The sequence below is a fragment of the Chiloscyllium plagiosum genome, chromosome 4 (genome assembly GCF_004010195.1).
Source record: "Chiloscyllium plagiosum isolate BGI_BamShark_2017 chromosome 4, ASM401019v2, whole genome shotgun sequence".
In the NCBI taxonomy this organism is placed as follows: Eukaryota; Metazoa; Chordata; class Chondrichthyes; order Orectolobiformes; family Hemiscylliidae; genus Chiloscyllium; species Chiloscyllium plagiosum.
This window is the reverse complement of record NC_057713.1, coordinates 35,868,184-35,883,040: the sequence shown is the minus strand read 5'-3', so window position 1 is coordinate 35,883,040 and position 14,857 is coordinate 35,868,184. Positions and strand designations below refer to the sequence as shown.

The window sequence follows — 14,857 nt, the reverse complement described above, 5'->3', positions numbered from 1 at the left end:
ATGACGCTCTTCAGAAAATTTTGGAAGATTCTCCCAATTAATGACCAATATTATCTCTCAAAGAGCATCAAACAGCTTCTCACTCATTGCTGTTTTTGGAAAGTTGCTGTTTGGAATGGCTGCTTGTGTTTGTTCATAGAACAACATTTTTTTTTACACCATTGCAACATAAGGTGCTATTTAAACATTTTCTCTCTCAGATACCTTGATTGAATGCTGCTAATGCAGGTAATCATTAATTTGCTTTGGTGAGTACCAGAAGATTTGTTTCACTTATTTTCTTTTTAGCATCCTGTTTTGTACTCAATAAAGTTGCCTTGGCTGAGAACGCCTGCCTTTGGGTATGGGTTGTGATATCCTTGTGTCCAGTTAGCTGTGCCACATGTCCTACAGCTTCATTGTACTGAAGTTAGAATGTTACATCTTGTGCATGGTTAATGTGTGTTCTTTATTCATAGATGGAGAAGTTGTGCTTGATTCTGAGAATAAGCCTCTTGTTGTGCAGGAATACACTGCTCCACATGGACCACAGTCAGAGGGGTCAAAACCCCTTCCCTTTGGAGCCAAGAGGTAAGGAGTGAGTGAAGATTGGATAAAAAGTATCAATAATAAAAATGATCCGTTCTTCCATGAATGCCATTTAACCAGACTTGAATTAATCTAAATAAAAGAATGTACATTTCTAGTTAGCATGTAATGTGAGGATCTCACAAACCTGGGTCAGGTACAGGCCCCAGAAGTTAAATGCAGATCATGAAGAGTCCAGGAGGGTGTGCCAGGAGCTGCACTAGGCACACCTCAAAATGAAATGTAAATTTTCTGGATACCAAACACCATAAGCAGGAAGTGATACAGCTAAGCAATCCCACAGTGACAGATTATATCTAAGCTCTGCAGTCCTTCCACATCCAGTTGTGAATTGTGGTGGACAATTAAACAACTCACTGGAGGATGCGGCTCCACATATATCCCTATCCTCAATGATGAGAGAGCCCAGCACATCAGTGCAAATGTTCGCATTAGCAATAATCTTCAGCCAAAACTGCCAAGTGGATGATCCATGTTGGCCTCCAGAGGTCCCTGGCATCACAGCTGCCAGTCTTCAACCAATTTGATTCACTCCACGTGATATCAGGTATTGGTTAGAAGCATTGGGCCTTGCAAAGCTATGGGTCCTGACAACATTTTGAAGACGTGTGCCCCAGAACTTGCTCCTCCACTAGCCAAGCTGTCCCAGTACATCTGCAAAACTGGCATCTAACTGACAATTAGATTAGATTTTTTTAGATTACATTACAGTATGGAAACAGGCCCTTCGGCCCAACAAGTCCACACCGACCCGCCGAAGCGCAACCCACCCATACGCTTACATTTACCCCTATACCCAACACTACGGGCAATTTAGCCTGGCCAATTCACCTGACCTGCACATCTTTGGACTGTGGGAGGAAACCGGAGCACCCGGAGGAAACCCACGCAGACTCGGGAGAACGTGCAAACTCCACACAGTCAGTCGCCTGAGGCGGGAATTGAACCCGGGTCTCTGGCGCTGTGAGGTAACAGTGCTAACCACTGTGCCACCGTGCTGCCCAAAATACAGATACTCCTCAGATACAATGTGGAAAGTTTTCCCTGCAAGTCCTGGACACAAAGCAGGACAAATCCAACGTGGACATTTATTGCCTCGTCAGTTTACTATTGATCATCAGTGAAGTGATGAAATACTGCTTTCAAGCAGCATCTGCTCATTGATGCCCAGTTTGAATTCTGCTAGGGCAACTCAGCTCCTGATGTCATTACAGTTTTGGTTCCAATATGGACAAAAGAGCTAGATTCCAAAGAGAAGAGTGTCAATCCTTGACATCAATGCCACATTTGATTGAGTCTGGCATCAATCTGCATCTAGCAAAACTGGAATCAATGGGAATTACTGATTGGAGACATACCTGGCACATAGGAAGATAGTTGTGGTTATTTGAAGTCAGCCATCTTGGCTCCGCAAGTCCCTCAGGGTAGTGTCCTAGGCCAAACCATCTTCAACTCCATCATAAGGTCGAAGTGGCGATGTTGAATAATGTTCACCATCATTTGAGACTCCTCAGATACTGAAGCAGCCCATGTCCAAATGCAGCAAGGCCTGGATAATATCCAGGAGAAAGTGAGGATTGCAAATGCTGGAGATCAGAGCTGAAAGAGCCTGAAGAAGGGCTCATGCCCGAAACGTCGATTCTCCTGCTCCTTGGATGCTGCCTGACCTGCGCTGGATAATATCCAGGCTTGAACTCGCAATTGGCAAGTAACTTCTTGCCACACAAATGCCAGGCAAGATTACCACCAATAAGAAATAACCTAACTACCACCTCATGACTTGCAATGGTGTTAATCACTGAATCGCACACTATCAATATCCTGGGGGTTACCATTGACCAGGAACTGAGCTGGACTGTTATACAGTGTCTACAAGGGCAGGTCAGAGGCTAGGAAAACTGCAGCAAGTAACTCTCCATATCTGCAGACTATTAGTCACTCCACCGACAATGCTCAGAAGCAGCGGTGTGTACTGTCTAAGAGAAACATTGCAGAAGTTCACCAAAGATCCTTAGACAGTACTTTCTATACCCATGACCACAACTATCTCGAAGGACAAGGACAGCAGATATATGGGAACAACACTATCTGCAAGTTCCCCATCAAATCGCTCACCATCCTGAACTAGAAATGTATCACCATTCCTCCAGTTGGGTCAAATCCTGGAATTCCTTCCCTAGCGGGTCAACCTACAGCACATGGACTGCAGCAGTTCAAAACGACAGCTCACCACTACCTCCTCAAAGCCAACTAAGGATAGGCAATAAATGCTGGCCCAGTCAGTGACACCCACACCCCACAAGTAAATATGTCTTTTAAAAAAAAAATTACAGTTTGGCTATACTGAGTGGGTTTATTTGTAGCGTGATTAAATGAGATCATATTTGGGGTAATATGCTCTTCATGTTAAATATAGAAGCAGGTGATGTTATCAAATCCAGCCGGCAAGGATTATTTAACTATGTCATATTTGACAAACATAATGGTTTTTTGTTCAAGAAACGATTGAGCAGATAAAGTGCATACGATGGATGTAGTTTGTATAGATTGTCAGAAACCTTGCTCAGTAATGAATTAAAGCACATAATTCAAAGTAATTTTGATTGACAAATTGGAAATGGGAAACAAAATATTTTGGTGACTGAGTGTTGCTCTCCATGGTGGTCATTTCTGGGTCCACTAATCTTTTTCTCTATAGTTGGTTTGGTTTTGAACATAGGAAGCCAAATTGAAATTTTCAACAAATGCATTGGTTGGAGATTTGAGGTATCATTGGGAAAGGTTGTAAAAGATCTGAGTACGCATAGACGGCACACAAATGAATATGTAATATGCTGTTACATGGTTAGGCTGTCTGTATCATGCCTTTTCCTTTCTAAGCATTTTAGGTTGACTCTTGATTTGAACATCATTTTAATTTTACAGATTGGCATTTGTGGTTCGAGAATTTCCAAACTACAACTCACGGAGTCGGGACCTACTTGGGCGTTTCGCTATGGCCCGTCGGCATTTGCTAGCTGCTGGATTCTTGGTTGTAGAGGTAAGCTTCCATCTATTTTTGGGAAATAGCAAGAAACTACTGTGCTCCATGTTGTGTGTCGAACCCAATCAGTGCACAAAGACCAAACTGCATTGAAGCCAGACTGCTATGAAGTCTGGGAGATGGGGGAGTCAGCCGAAGGAAGTGTATGGAGACTATGTCTGTCACAGGAGGAGGAGACTTCATAACGTGACAGAACAGGAGGTTCAGCCGGAGGGAGAGGGAGGATGCAAAGAGGAGATTTTCATTTTAAACTTATTAACTAACTAGGAGCCAGGAAAACCTCAAGGCATTGAGGAAATTAATTCCTTGCAAAAGCTACATCAGTTCTGGAGAAAACTATTGGATGCTATTATAATGAAAACTATCAGTTGTTAAATTTAATTCTGAGATTGAGATCTGATCTAACTTTACTAATCAGTCTACCATGCGGAACTTTATTGAATGCCTTGCTGAAGTCCATACAGACAATATCTATTGCTCTGCTTTCATCAGTCTTTTTTGGTACCTCTTCAAAAAAAAAACACTCAATGAAGTTAGTGGGACACTATTTGCCACTCACAAGGCTATGTTGACTATCCCTAGGCAGTCTTTCCCTTTCCAAATGCATGTAAATCCTGCTCCTCAGAATCCTGTTATGAAGTTGAAGGTGTGGTTGGCTTAATTAACAGAGGGATTCACCTCTGTGTTGTAACAGATTTGGGGCATTTGAGAATTTAAAAGTCGTACTAACCATAGTACTCCCAAATCTGTTAGGACATGGGGGAGAACCCCTCTGTTAATTAAACCAAAAACCCAGAAAAGCTCACCTCGATTATGATCAGTTAAAATAAGAGTGACGGAGAATTCCCAAATTCAAATAATTAAAGAAAATAATATCAACTTATTTTCTAACCCTAAAAGTCAACATTTAAAAAAAACTATTCACAACTCTAAGCCCCCTTTCTCTTAACTGCTTACTATCTGCCTCTAAGTCTATAACAATATGCTGTTCCATTGAGACACTCACTAAAATTACATCAATTTAATTTCAAAGTCACACAGTTGCTGTCTTCTTCTGTGTCTTCACTCCTCCAACTGTTGATCGCCCTGGGACTTCATCTTTTTCTGCGAGTATGTTTTATGTGAAAAGGTACCTTTGATGGAGAGTTTTTTCTAATTTCTTTGAAAGCAAAATGTTATATTTGTAGTTAGCTCACTCTCTCTCTACAGCAGTTGTTCTCTGAGCAATTTTCAAAATGTCTGCATTTTATACATCCAACACCGGTTCAGTGTTGGCAAAAAAAATTCAAACTCGATTGGATTTTGGTATTGTGGGGCATAATTTAAATTAGTTAAACTTGGATTGTTGTCAAAACAGTAACCAAAACTTGATATCCATTTCACAGCCAAATTTTACACATTTTCAGTTTTCCAGTACACTCTAGGACTGCCATCTTAGTTCAAAACAGCATTCTCTCTCTTAAAGATATAGTACACGCCTGCAGTTTCATAACAGTCCCCTCCAACAACTTATCCACTATTGATATAAGGTACATTCCCTGGCTTTTCCTCACTACCTTTCTTAGTGTCATACAGTACGGAAACAGACCCTTTCGTCCAACTTGGCCATGCTGACCAAGTTTCCCAAACTAAACTAGTCCTACTTGTCTGCTTTCGGCCTGTTTGCCCCTAAAACTTTCCTATTCACGTACCTGTCCAAATGTCTTTAAAATGTTGTTACTGAACCTGCATCTATAACTTTGGAGGTGTGGGGGAGGAAGGAGAAGCAAAAGAGAGAAAAGATGAAAAGGAGGAGGAAGCAAAGTAGCAAAGGATAGGAAGCCATCAGATGGTAAATGGTTGGAAGGTGGTGATGCTGAAAATGGCAGAGCATCAAGTGACTCTTCTAGGGGGAGAAGGAAACACAGCACCAGGACCACCATCTCCCATCCCCAAGTCGGGAACAACACATGCCCTAAAGTACCCAACAGATGGTTAGGACACACTCAGATGCAACCTCAACACCCACTGGGTACACTGGATACATCAGAGGGCCACCAATTTCCAACACACAGGTACAACAGAAATCCAGATGCCCCCACAACACCCAGACATGTAAAACAGATACTCCAAGGTCCCCCATCACCCAAGTTATGTGCAACACATACACCAGTTCCACCAATATCTAGCAGACAGATATAACAGGAACCCCAAAGCATTGCCCACACCCAACTGGATAAAACAGAAACCCCAATAGCTGTCTCACATTCACCCCGAATGCCATATTTCTCGATCAGGTGGTCTCTGCAGTGCCTTGGCCACCTGGCGGTCGTCCTCTCCACTGTCTTGGAGGCAGCTGAACCAGCCAGAGTCACTGCCTGTGGAGAGTTAAATAATGGCATCACATTAGTCAACCTCCACTCTTCCAGCACCTCAGCACAGCTATCTATGATACAAATATCTCAACAAGGAATGCAGCAATCACTTCCCTAGCTTTCCACAAAGTTCTGGGAAACACTTGATCAGTTTCTGGGTATTTACCCACATTTTATGCTTTTTAAGAACTCTCCTTTTCAGTAATATAGGCTTTTTTCAAGACGTCATTATTTATTTCCCAAAGTTCCCTAGCTTTCATGCAAAATATTTGTTTAGTATCTCATCCATCTCCTGTGGTTCCACACATAGACAGCTACATTGATCTTTAAGGGGCCCTATTCTCTCCCTAGTTACTCTTTTGCTCTTGATGTACTTATAGAATCTCTTTGGATTCTTCTTAACTCGAATTGCCAAAACTATCTGATGCCCCTTGTACTCCTAATTCTCCTACTGCAGTTATATTGCTGGAGGAATTTACTCGATCCCAGTTGTCTTTAACTGGTAGAATCCTCCTCCTTTTTCCTGACCAATTTCTCTAGTTATCTAGCATCCCCTACACCAGCAACCTTGCCCTTCACACTAACAGGAACATATTGTCTCTGAACTCTCATTATCTCATTTTTTAAAGGCCTCCCACTTCTCACCTGTCCCTTCACCTGCAACCAGCCTCCCCCAATCAACATTTGAAATTTCCTGCCTAATACTATTAAATTTGGCCTTAATCTAATGTAGGACTTTAACTTTTTGATTAAGTCTATCTTTTTCCATAACTATTTTATTATTATTATCACTTGCCCCAAAGTGCTCCTGCACTGACACCTCAGTTCACTTGCCATATCTTATTTCCCAACAGAAGATCAAGCATTGCTCTTTTTATCATATGTATATCCACATATTGAATAAAAAACATTTTTTTGTAGACACCTAACAAATTCCTCCCCATTAAGCCCTTAACACTATTAGACTATCAAGTCTATATCTGGAGAGTTAAAATCCCCTAACATTACAACTTTCTTATTCTTACGGATCTCTGGTATCTCCTTACATATTCACTTCCCTTGAGAAAATTTCAAGTGGACTTCTCAAAAGAAATTGAGCTCTGTCTCAGTTATATTGCAGCATAAATTATGTACTTATTCAGGATTTCTTTATAGTAAATAGCTTGAATATTGAGGTAACTTTTGTTTATTGTACCAGCCCCATTCTCTGGATATTTTTTCTTCTGCAGGTTCCATACTATGACTGGCTGGAGTTGAAATCTGACTGGCAGAAGGTTGCATACCTAAAGGACAAGATGGGTAAAGCCATCGCTGAGGACATGGTACAATGAAGTGCAGAGACCTCCACCACAATGCTGTGATTCAGAAACCGGCTCTGAAGCCAAAATATTCCTGTTGAAATTCATGCGACAAAAAAAAGATTCAGAGGAGTTGGAACTTGGAGAGATTTGTACTGTACAGACATATTTTAAATTAAAAAGGTACTCAGTTCACAACAAGGATTGTGTGGGAGATGCAAGCAATTATTTGCTAGTTTTACATATCATGCTCGATCCTGTTTCTGTTTGAAGCCTTCCTCCTCGCTGCTAACCCCCTTTGATGTTTTTATCTATTTGCAAGTAGGTGAGAGTCACTGAATCCAGGTCTCGAACAGTGGGGAATGGAAATTTTCATTGGCTGCATTCCACTGTCATGGAATGGTGGTTTGCAACATGGTGGTCAGCTAAGTTAAGCATCGCCTGGTTTGGCTCAGGAATCCCATTTTGCTTCAGTGTAGTAGTGAGTATCCCCACTTGTAATCTGATCTATATCCATACCCCAAATTGGAGGTAGTCGATCACATTTGAAAAATTTTGAAACAGCAATGCACTCACCTCAGGTACAATTCAAATGATTCTGAATTGTTTTATTCCTGGAGCAGTAATCATTTTTTTGTGACAAAACCAGAAATTGCAGGAAAAGGTCAATAGGTCTGGCAGCATTTGTGGAAAGAAACCAGAGTTGAGTGACCCTTCTTCAGAACTGCCATCACACCCCTCTCCACCATTGCACCCCATGTTGCTGATAAAATCTATATGATATTTCAGCGTCGCCTTGTGTTCAGAAGGGAATGAATTTGTCGAGACTCCCCAGCTGCCATGAAGCATCCTCTGCTTCCTGAATGAGTCCAGATTGGATTGTCGGTCATTGCTGTCTGTCCCTAATTAAATGGTTTTGTCTGATGAGAACAATGACCACGGCTGATTGTGGATGATAAATGCCCTTGGACTGAATCGTCTCTTCTGGAGGGGTGAACATTTGTGTGTATAACTCTAGAATTGATATTAGTTTTATTGCCTTTGATAGTCCATCACACTTTCCCTATTCTGCCTCCTTCCTTGTAAGATGAATTAATGGCAAATCAAAACATCAGAATTAATCATGAAGTTATAAAGGTATTTGCCTCTTCGACACTTGCACTGCAGAGAATTAATTTGGAGGTTTACTGCTTGTGTCGTCTTGATTATCTTTGAGCATGTTTACTGGAAGATGTGTTTCAGATACCTGAGCTGATTTGGAAAGATAGAGAGGAACTTTTACTGAAAACAACCAAAGCTGGAGATCACAGCAGGTCAGACAGCATCTGAGAGAGGTCATGATAACAGAATATAACAAGCTAAATGAAAGAGAAGAAATGGTTCACAATCTGAAGCTGTTGAAAGTATTAAGTCCAGAAGGCTGTAAAGTGCCTGGTCTGAAGACGAGATGTTGTTCCTCCAATTTGCACTGTGAATCACTGGAACACTGACTGATGCCAAGGATAGGTGGGCATGCGAGCAGGACGCTGTGTTAATTATTACTATTGATGGAAGGGTTGAGAACCATAGGTCATTGGTCATTTTGCCAATCAACATTTATCAAAGGCAATTTGAGGAATGCACTTCCTGACAATGTGGTGGAGGCAGAATCAGTTTTGAGTTTCAAAAAGATATTAGATGATAAACGGAAAAGTAATAAGTTGCAGCACTACATGGAAAAGATGAGTGAGTGAGATGAGCTGAGTTGCTCACTGAGAGCTGGTATGATATGCACACTGATGGTCAAATTGGCCATACTGACTCTGATCTCCAGAATCTGAATCCTCACTTTCTCCAAATTGGCCGTACTGCACTGTTACCATTCAATGACTGTATAATATAAACAACAAGCCTCCCTTTCACTGTCCATGTTGCTCAACAAATTATACATTTTTTATCATAATGCAACTCAAAAGCTGAAATTGCCAGTCATCAAGAATAAATGACAGGAAATTGGCACAAAGTATAAAATGAAATCTACATGTTTTATAATATGTAATTCAACTGTATGTAGACCTGAATGAAATATAATCTTTATTGTTATATTTCCTCGCACTTTAGTCATTCATGGAATTTGAGTGTTGCTGGCAAAACCAGCATTCATTGCCAATCTTTATCATTGAGAAGATGGCAGTGAATTATCTTCTTGAACTGTAAAGCATCCATGTAGGATAGGGATATCATCCATCTTGTAGGGAGGAAGTTCCAGGATTTTAATCCAGTGACAGTGAGGGAATGGCCATAGAGTTATACAACAGGCCCTTCAGCCCGCTATAGCTATACCGACCAGCAAACACCAAATTACTGTAATCCTATTTACCTGCATTTGATCCATACACCCTGATATTTTAAGTGCTCATCCAGATGCTTCATAAATGTAACAAGAGCACCTGCCTCCACCACCCTCTTCAGCAACACATTCTATATTTCTACCACTCTTAAGGTGAATTTCTTTTTCCTTCTCAGATTTCCTTTCCACCTACTCTGGGTGGGAGGCTTCTAATCTCCATCACCAAGAGTGGCTCAGTAGCACCACTGCTGACTGAGCTCATCAAGTATTGAAGGTCACATATGCTTAAATAGAGTGTGGGCATTGCTGCAATGGTCTGCATTTCCCAACTGTCCCTGAGAAGATGGTGGTGAGCCCACAGCAAATGTTCAGGGAAACAACAATAGGAAAAAATCTTGACATCACCTTTGTAGTCTCATCTATTAAAGATGCATTTGCTCTAAACAGTATAGTAGTAGTGACCATCACACAGTCCTTGAGACGAAGTTTCATTTTCACATTAATGAAACAGTCCACTGTGTTGGGTGGCACTACCATGTGCTAATTGGAATAGAATTCAAATCTGGCAACTCAAAATTGGTCATCCATTAGGTATAGTGAGCCATCTGCATGAGTAAAATTGTTTCAACCACAATCTTTAATTTTGTAGCTTGGTATATACTTCACTTTACCATTAAAATCAAGCCAGTGAACAACACTGGTTCAATTAAATCGGATGGATGTTGTGAAACTTGAAAGAGTTCAGAAAAGAATTACAAGGATGTAGCCAGGGTTGGAGGGTTTGAGCTTTAGGGAGAGGCTGAATAGGCTGGGGCTGTTTTCCCTGGAGTGTCGGAGGCTGAGGGGTGACTTTACATAGGTTTATAAAATTGTGAGGGGCATGCATAGGGTAAATAGACAAGGTATTTCCCTGGAGTAGGGGAGTCCAGAACTAGAGGGTATAGGTTTAGGATGAGAGGGGAAAGATTTAAAAGGGACCTAAGGGGTAATTTTTTCACAGAGTGGTACGTGTATGGAACAAACTGCCAGAGGAAGTGGTAGAGGCTGGTACAATTGCAGCATTTAAAAGGCATCTGGATGGGAATGTGAATAGGAAGGGTTTAGAGGGGGACAAGTGCTGGCAAATGGGACTAGATTAGGTTGGGATATCTGGTCGGCATGGACGAGTTGAACCCAAGGGTCTGTTTCTGTTCTTGTAAATCTCTATGACTCTTAAGTGCAAGATGACACGCTAAGAGCAACCAGTCATACCTAAAATTTAGATGCTGATCTGATGAAACCAAACAGAGAACAACTTGCATGCTAAACAGTAGCATGTGATAGATAAAACCAAATGATCCCATATTCAACAGATCATATCAAAACAGAGCCATCCTACAGCATTCAATCATGAATGGAGAGAGACAATTAATAGAAGATGGTGGCTCTGCAAATATTCCCATCCTCAGCAATAGGGGAGCACAACACAATTGTGCAAAAGACAAGACTGAAACATACATAACCATAGCCATCCAGAAATGTAAAATGGATGAGACTTTTTTTTATGCGTTCACAGGATGTGGACTTCATTGGATAGGATTTATTATCCATCCCTAATTGGCCCCAGAGGGTCAACCACATCGTATGGGTCTGGAGTCACATTTAGGCCAAACCAGGTAACGATAGTGACAAAACAAACCCGCAGATGCTGGAATCCAAGGTAGACAAGCAGGAGGCTGGAGGGACGCAGCAAGCCAGGTAGCATCAGGAGGTGGAGAAGTCAATGTTTCAGGTGTAACCATTCTTCAGGACAGGGGATGGGAGGGGGGTTATTTGAAATTGAAGAACTCAATGTTGAGGCAGAAGATGGGGTGTTCCTCCAATTTGCAGCCCCTGCCCCCACTCCCTTTCCAACATGACCATCTTTGGCCTCCTCCATTCCCACAATGAATCAGATGGCAAATTGGAGGAACAACACTTCATCTTCTGCCTCGGCAGCTTACAGCCAAGAGGACTCAACATTGAGTTCTCCAATTTCAAATAACCTCCCTTCCCATTCCCTTTCCCGGCCCTCTGACTCCCTTCCCAGCCTCTCCTCGTCCCTTCCATTCCCCTCATCGATCCTTCCTTCTAGCCACCTGCTGGATTCATTCCTCCCATTGACCAACCAGGTCGTACCCTCTACCTGTTTTCACCTAACCCCACTTCACCACCCTGCCACCCACCCCCCTTTATCTGCAGCTCCCCTTACACCCACCCCCAGTCCTGAAGAAGGGTTACACCTGAAAAGTTGACTTCTCCACCTCCTGATGCTGCCTGGCTTGCTGTGTTCTTCTGGCCTCCTGCTTGTGAAACCAGGTAAGGATGGCAGTTCCTTCCTTAAAGGACTTCAGTGAGCCAAATGGGATTTTCCCCCAAAGGTAAATTCATGGTGATCGTTAGACTTCTATATTCAGATTTATACAGAATTCAAATTCTACTATCTGCCATGGCAGGATTTGAACATGAATCCCTGAATTAACAGTCCAGCAATAATATCACTAGGCCATAACTTCCCCACTTCCTGAGGTTCCTGACAGATGCCAGTCTTTAGGCAATTCAATTCACTCCACAGGATGTCAAAGGAATTGATAAAGGGAGTGGATATAATAAAAGTTACAGGCACTGACAATATCCTAGCGTGGTGAAGATTTTTACTCCAAAATTAACTGCATTCCCTGTCACGTTGTTCCAGTACAACCACAACATAAGATGGAAAATTACATAAGTAGTCCTCTCCATGAAATGCCAGTGGGAATTAGAAGGAAACTCTGTTGGTTGGAGACATACTTAGCACAAAGTTTATTGGAGGTATGTCATCACAACTCCAGGACATTATCATAGGAGTTCCTTTGAGTAGTGTCTTATGTCTGTTTCATCAAAGATTTTACCTTTATAATGAGGTCAGAAGTAGGAATATTGCTGATTGTACAGTAACATTGTGCTGTACAATTCATAATTCCTCCGGTACCTAAAAAAAACTATTCCTGCATCCAACAAAACCTGGAAATGTTCAGTGCCAGGCAATGACCATCTTCAACAAGAGAGATTCTGGCCACCTCCCTTAATGTCTTTATTATTCCTGAATTTTGCATCATTAACATTCTAGTGGTTATCATTGACCAGAAGTTTAAGTACAGTAGCCTTGTAAATACTGTGACTCAAGGAGCAGGCCGAGATTGGGAATTCTGCAGTAAGCAACTCACCTAATGTCTCCCAATGTCTTATCCACAGGGTACAAGTCAAGAATGTGATGAAACACTGTTCACTTGCCTGGATGACTGTAGCTCCAACACTCAAGGAGCTTGACACCATTCAGTTCAGATTGATTGGCTTTCAAAAATATATGGCCTATTTACTAAGTCTATTCATGTTGTAAATATGCTATACCACTACTATCAGGGAAAGTAGGAAATGTTACATTGTAGGCAGCTTTAAACTTGAAATATTCCACAGGTTGAAACTCTCTTTAGTTGTATATACAGAAGGCTCATACGTTGTTAGATTTAAAAGAGACCTAAGGGGCAACTTTTTCACACAGAGGGTGGTGTTTGTATGGAATGAACTGCCAGAGGAAGTGATGGAGGCTAGTACAATTACAACATTTAAAAAGCATCTGAATGGGTATGTGGATAGGAAGAGTTCAGAGGGATATGGGCCAAATGCTGGCAAATAGAAATAGATTTATTTGGGATATCTAGGCAGCATGAGGTGGACCAAAGTGTCTGTTTCCATGCTGTACATCTCTATGATACTACTGCTAGGATATCATCAGTGCCTGTAACCTTTGCTGTATCTACTGCCTTTATCAATTCATTTTGACATCCTGTGACATGAATTGAATTGCCTAAAGACCAGCATCTGTCAGGAACCTCAGGAAGTGGAGAAGTGATGGCCTAGTGGTATTATTGCTGGATTGTTAATCCAGATACCCAGATAGTGTTCTGGGAACCTCGATTCAAATCCTGCTACAGCTGATGGTGGGATTTGAACTCAATATAAATAGTAGCAGTTTGTAGTATCTGCAAGACTTTGTAATAACTCAGCAAAGTACCTTTCAAAGCCACTTTATTTAGAATGACAAGGGCTCCATAGGCATGGGAACATCACCTGCAAATTCCCTTCCAAGCCATTTACAATCCTGCCTTGGAAGTATTTTTCAATTCCTCCTGTGTTGTTGTGTCTGGAAATCCCTTCCAAACAGTGCACTGTGTATATGTCCCTGGGCTGCAGAGGTTCAAGAAGCAGCTCACTACCACCTTCTCCAGGGTCACAAAGATGAGAAACAATACTGGCCAAGCCCACCTACAAATATTGAAGTTGAAGACACCCAACAAAATCTATTGTTTTTTTTCCAGAATTACCAAAGGAGTTTACATTGTGCCTGTTATGACCCAAGAACATCTTAATATTTCACAATTAATTATGTAATTTTAAAGTTGTCACTGTTGAACCACTGGTTTCAAGTACAAGATCTCACAAACGTTCATCAGATAAATGACCAGAAAACCAGTTTATGTGGCAGTGGTTGAGGCAGCTAGAGGCAACTCCCTTGCTTTAGAAGCATAGAAAATAGGAACAGGAATACGCCATTCAGTAGAATCATGACAGATCATTCAACTCAGTATCCTGTTTCTGCTTTCTTCTCACATTCTTTGATTCCTTTAACTCCCAAGAACTAGGTCTAACTCCTTCTTGAGTGCATTCAATGTTTTGGGCTCAACAAGCTTCTGTGATTAGGAAATATTGTTTAATAAATGCTCCTGTAAAGCGGTTTGAGGTTAAAAAAAAACACAGGAAAGGCACTCTCTCAATGCAAATCATTGTTGTTGATAACCCTTCAGAATGAGTGTTTGCTTGGAACAGAAATAATCCACACCCTCTTGTTCTCACATGAGGTACAACCCTTCTGCACTATAGCTTTCTATCATTTTAGAATGTGTTAAGAACGTACAGACCTTGAAAAAGCGGATACATTTAACCGCGGGGCTGGCTTAATGCAGTTCCTTTTTGTATTTCTGGCAATTAAAGACAATCTGGCAATCCGACCCACGTCCGCCTACTTTCGTATTGAATGTTTTTTTTCGGTTATTACCCAGGCAGGGGTTAATAATCTACGTTTTCACGTTAAAAGAGAGAGCCCCCTTACTCTCAACAAACGAGGCTATCTCTTCTCCCCGCCTTTTCATTGATGGTCTTTGTGCTTCAGTTATTATTACTAGTGGCA

General features: G+C 41.5%; 1 protein-coding gene across 1 annotated transcript in view; it reads left to right on the top strand.

Moving 5' to 3' along the window:
* The window catches only part of tbrg4 (transforming growth factor beta regulator 4), a 43,402-nt gene extending 35,918 nt beyond the window's left edge, over positions 1 to 7,484 (top strand). The window contains exons 9-11 of the mRNA XM_043687962.1: positions 459 to 570; positions 3,514 to 3,628; positions 7,215 to 7,484. Of these exons, the coding sequence (XP_043543897.1) occupies positions 459 to 570; positions 3,514 to 3,628; positions 7,215 to 7,316 (329 nt within the window). The 3' untranslated portion in view covers positions 7,317 to 7,484. The remainder of the gene's footprint in view (positions 1 to 458; positions 571 to 3,513; positions 3,629 to 7,214) is intronic.
* The last annotated feature ends 7,373 nt before the right edge of the window (positions 7,485 to 14,857 follow it).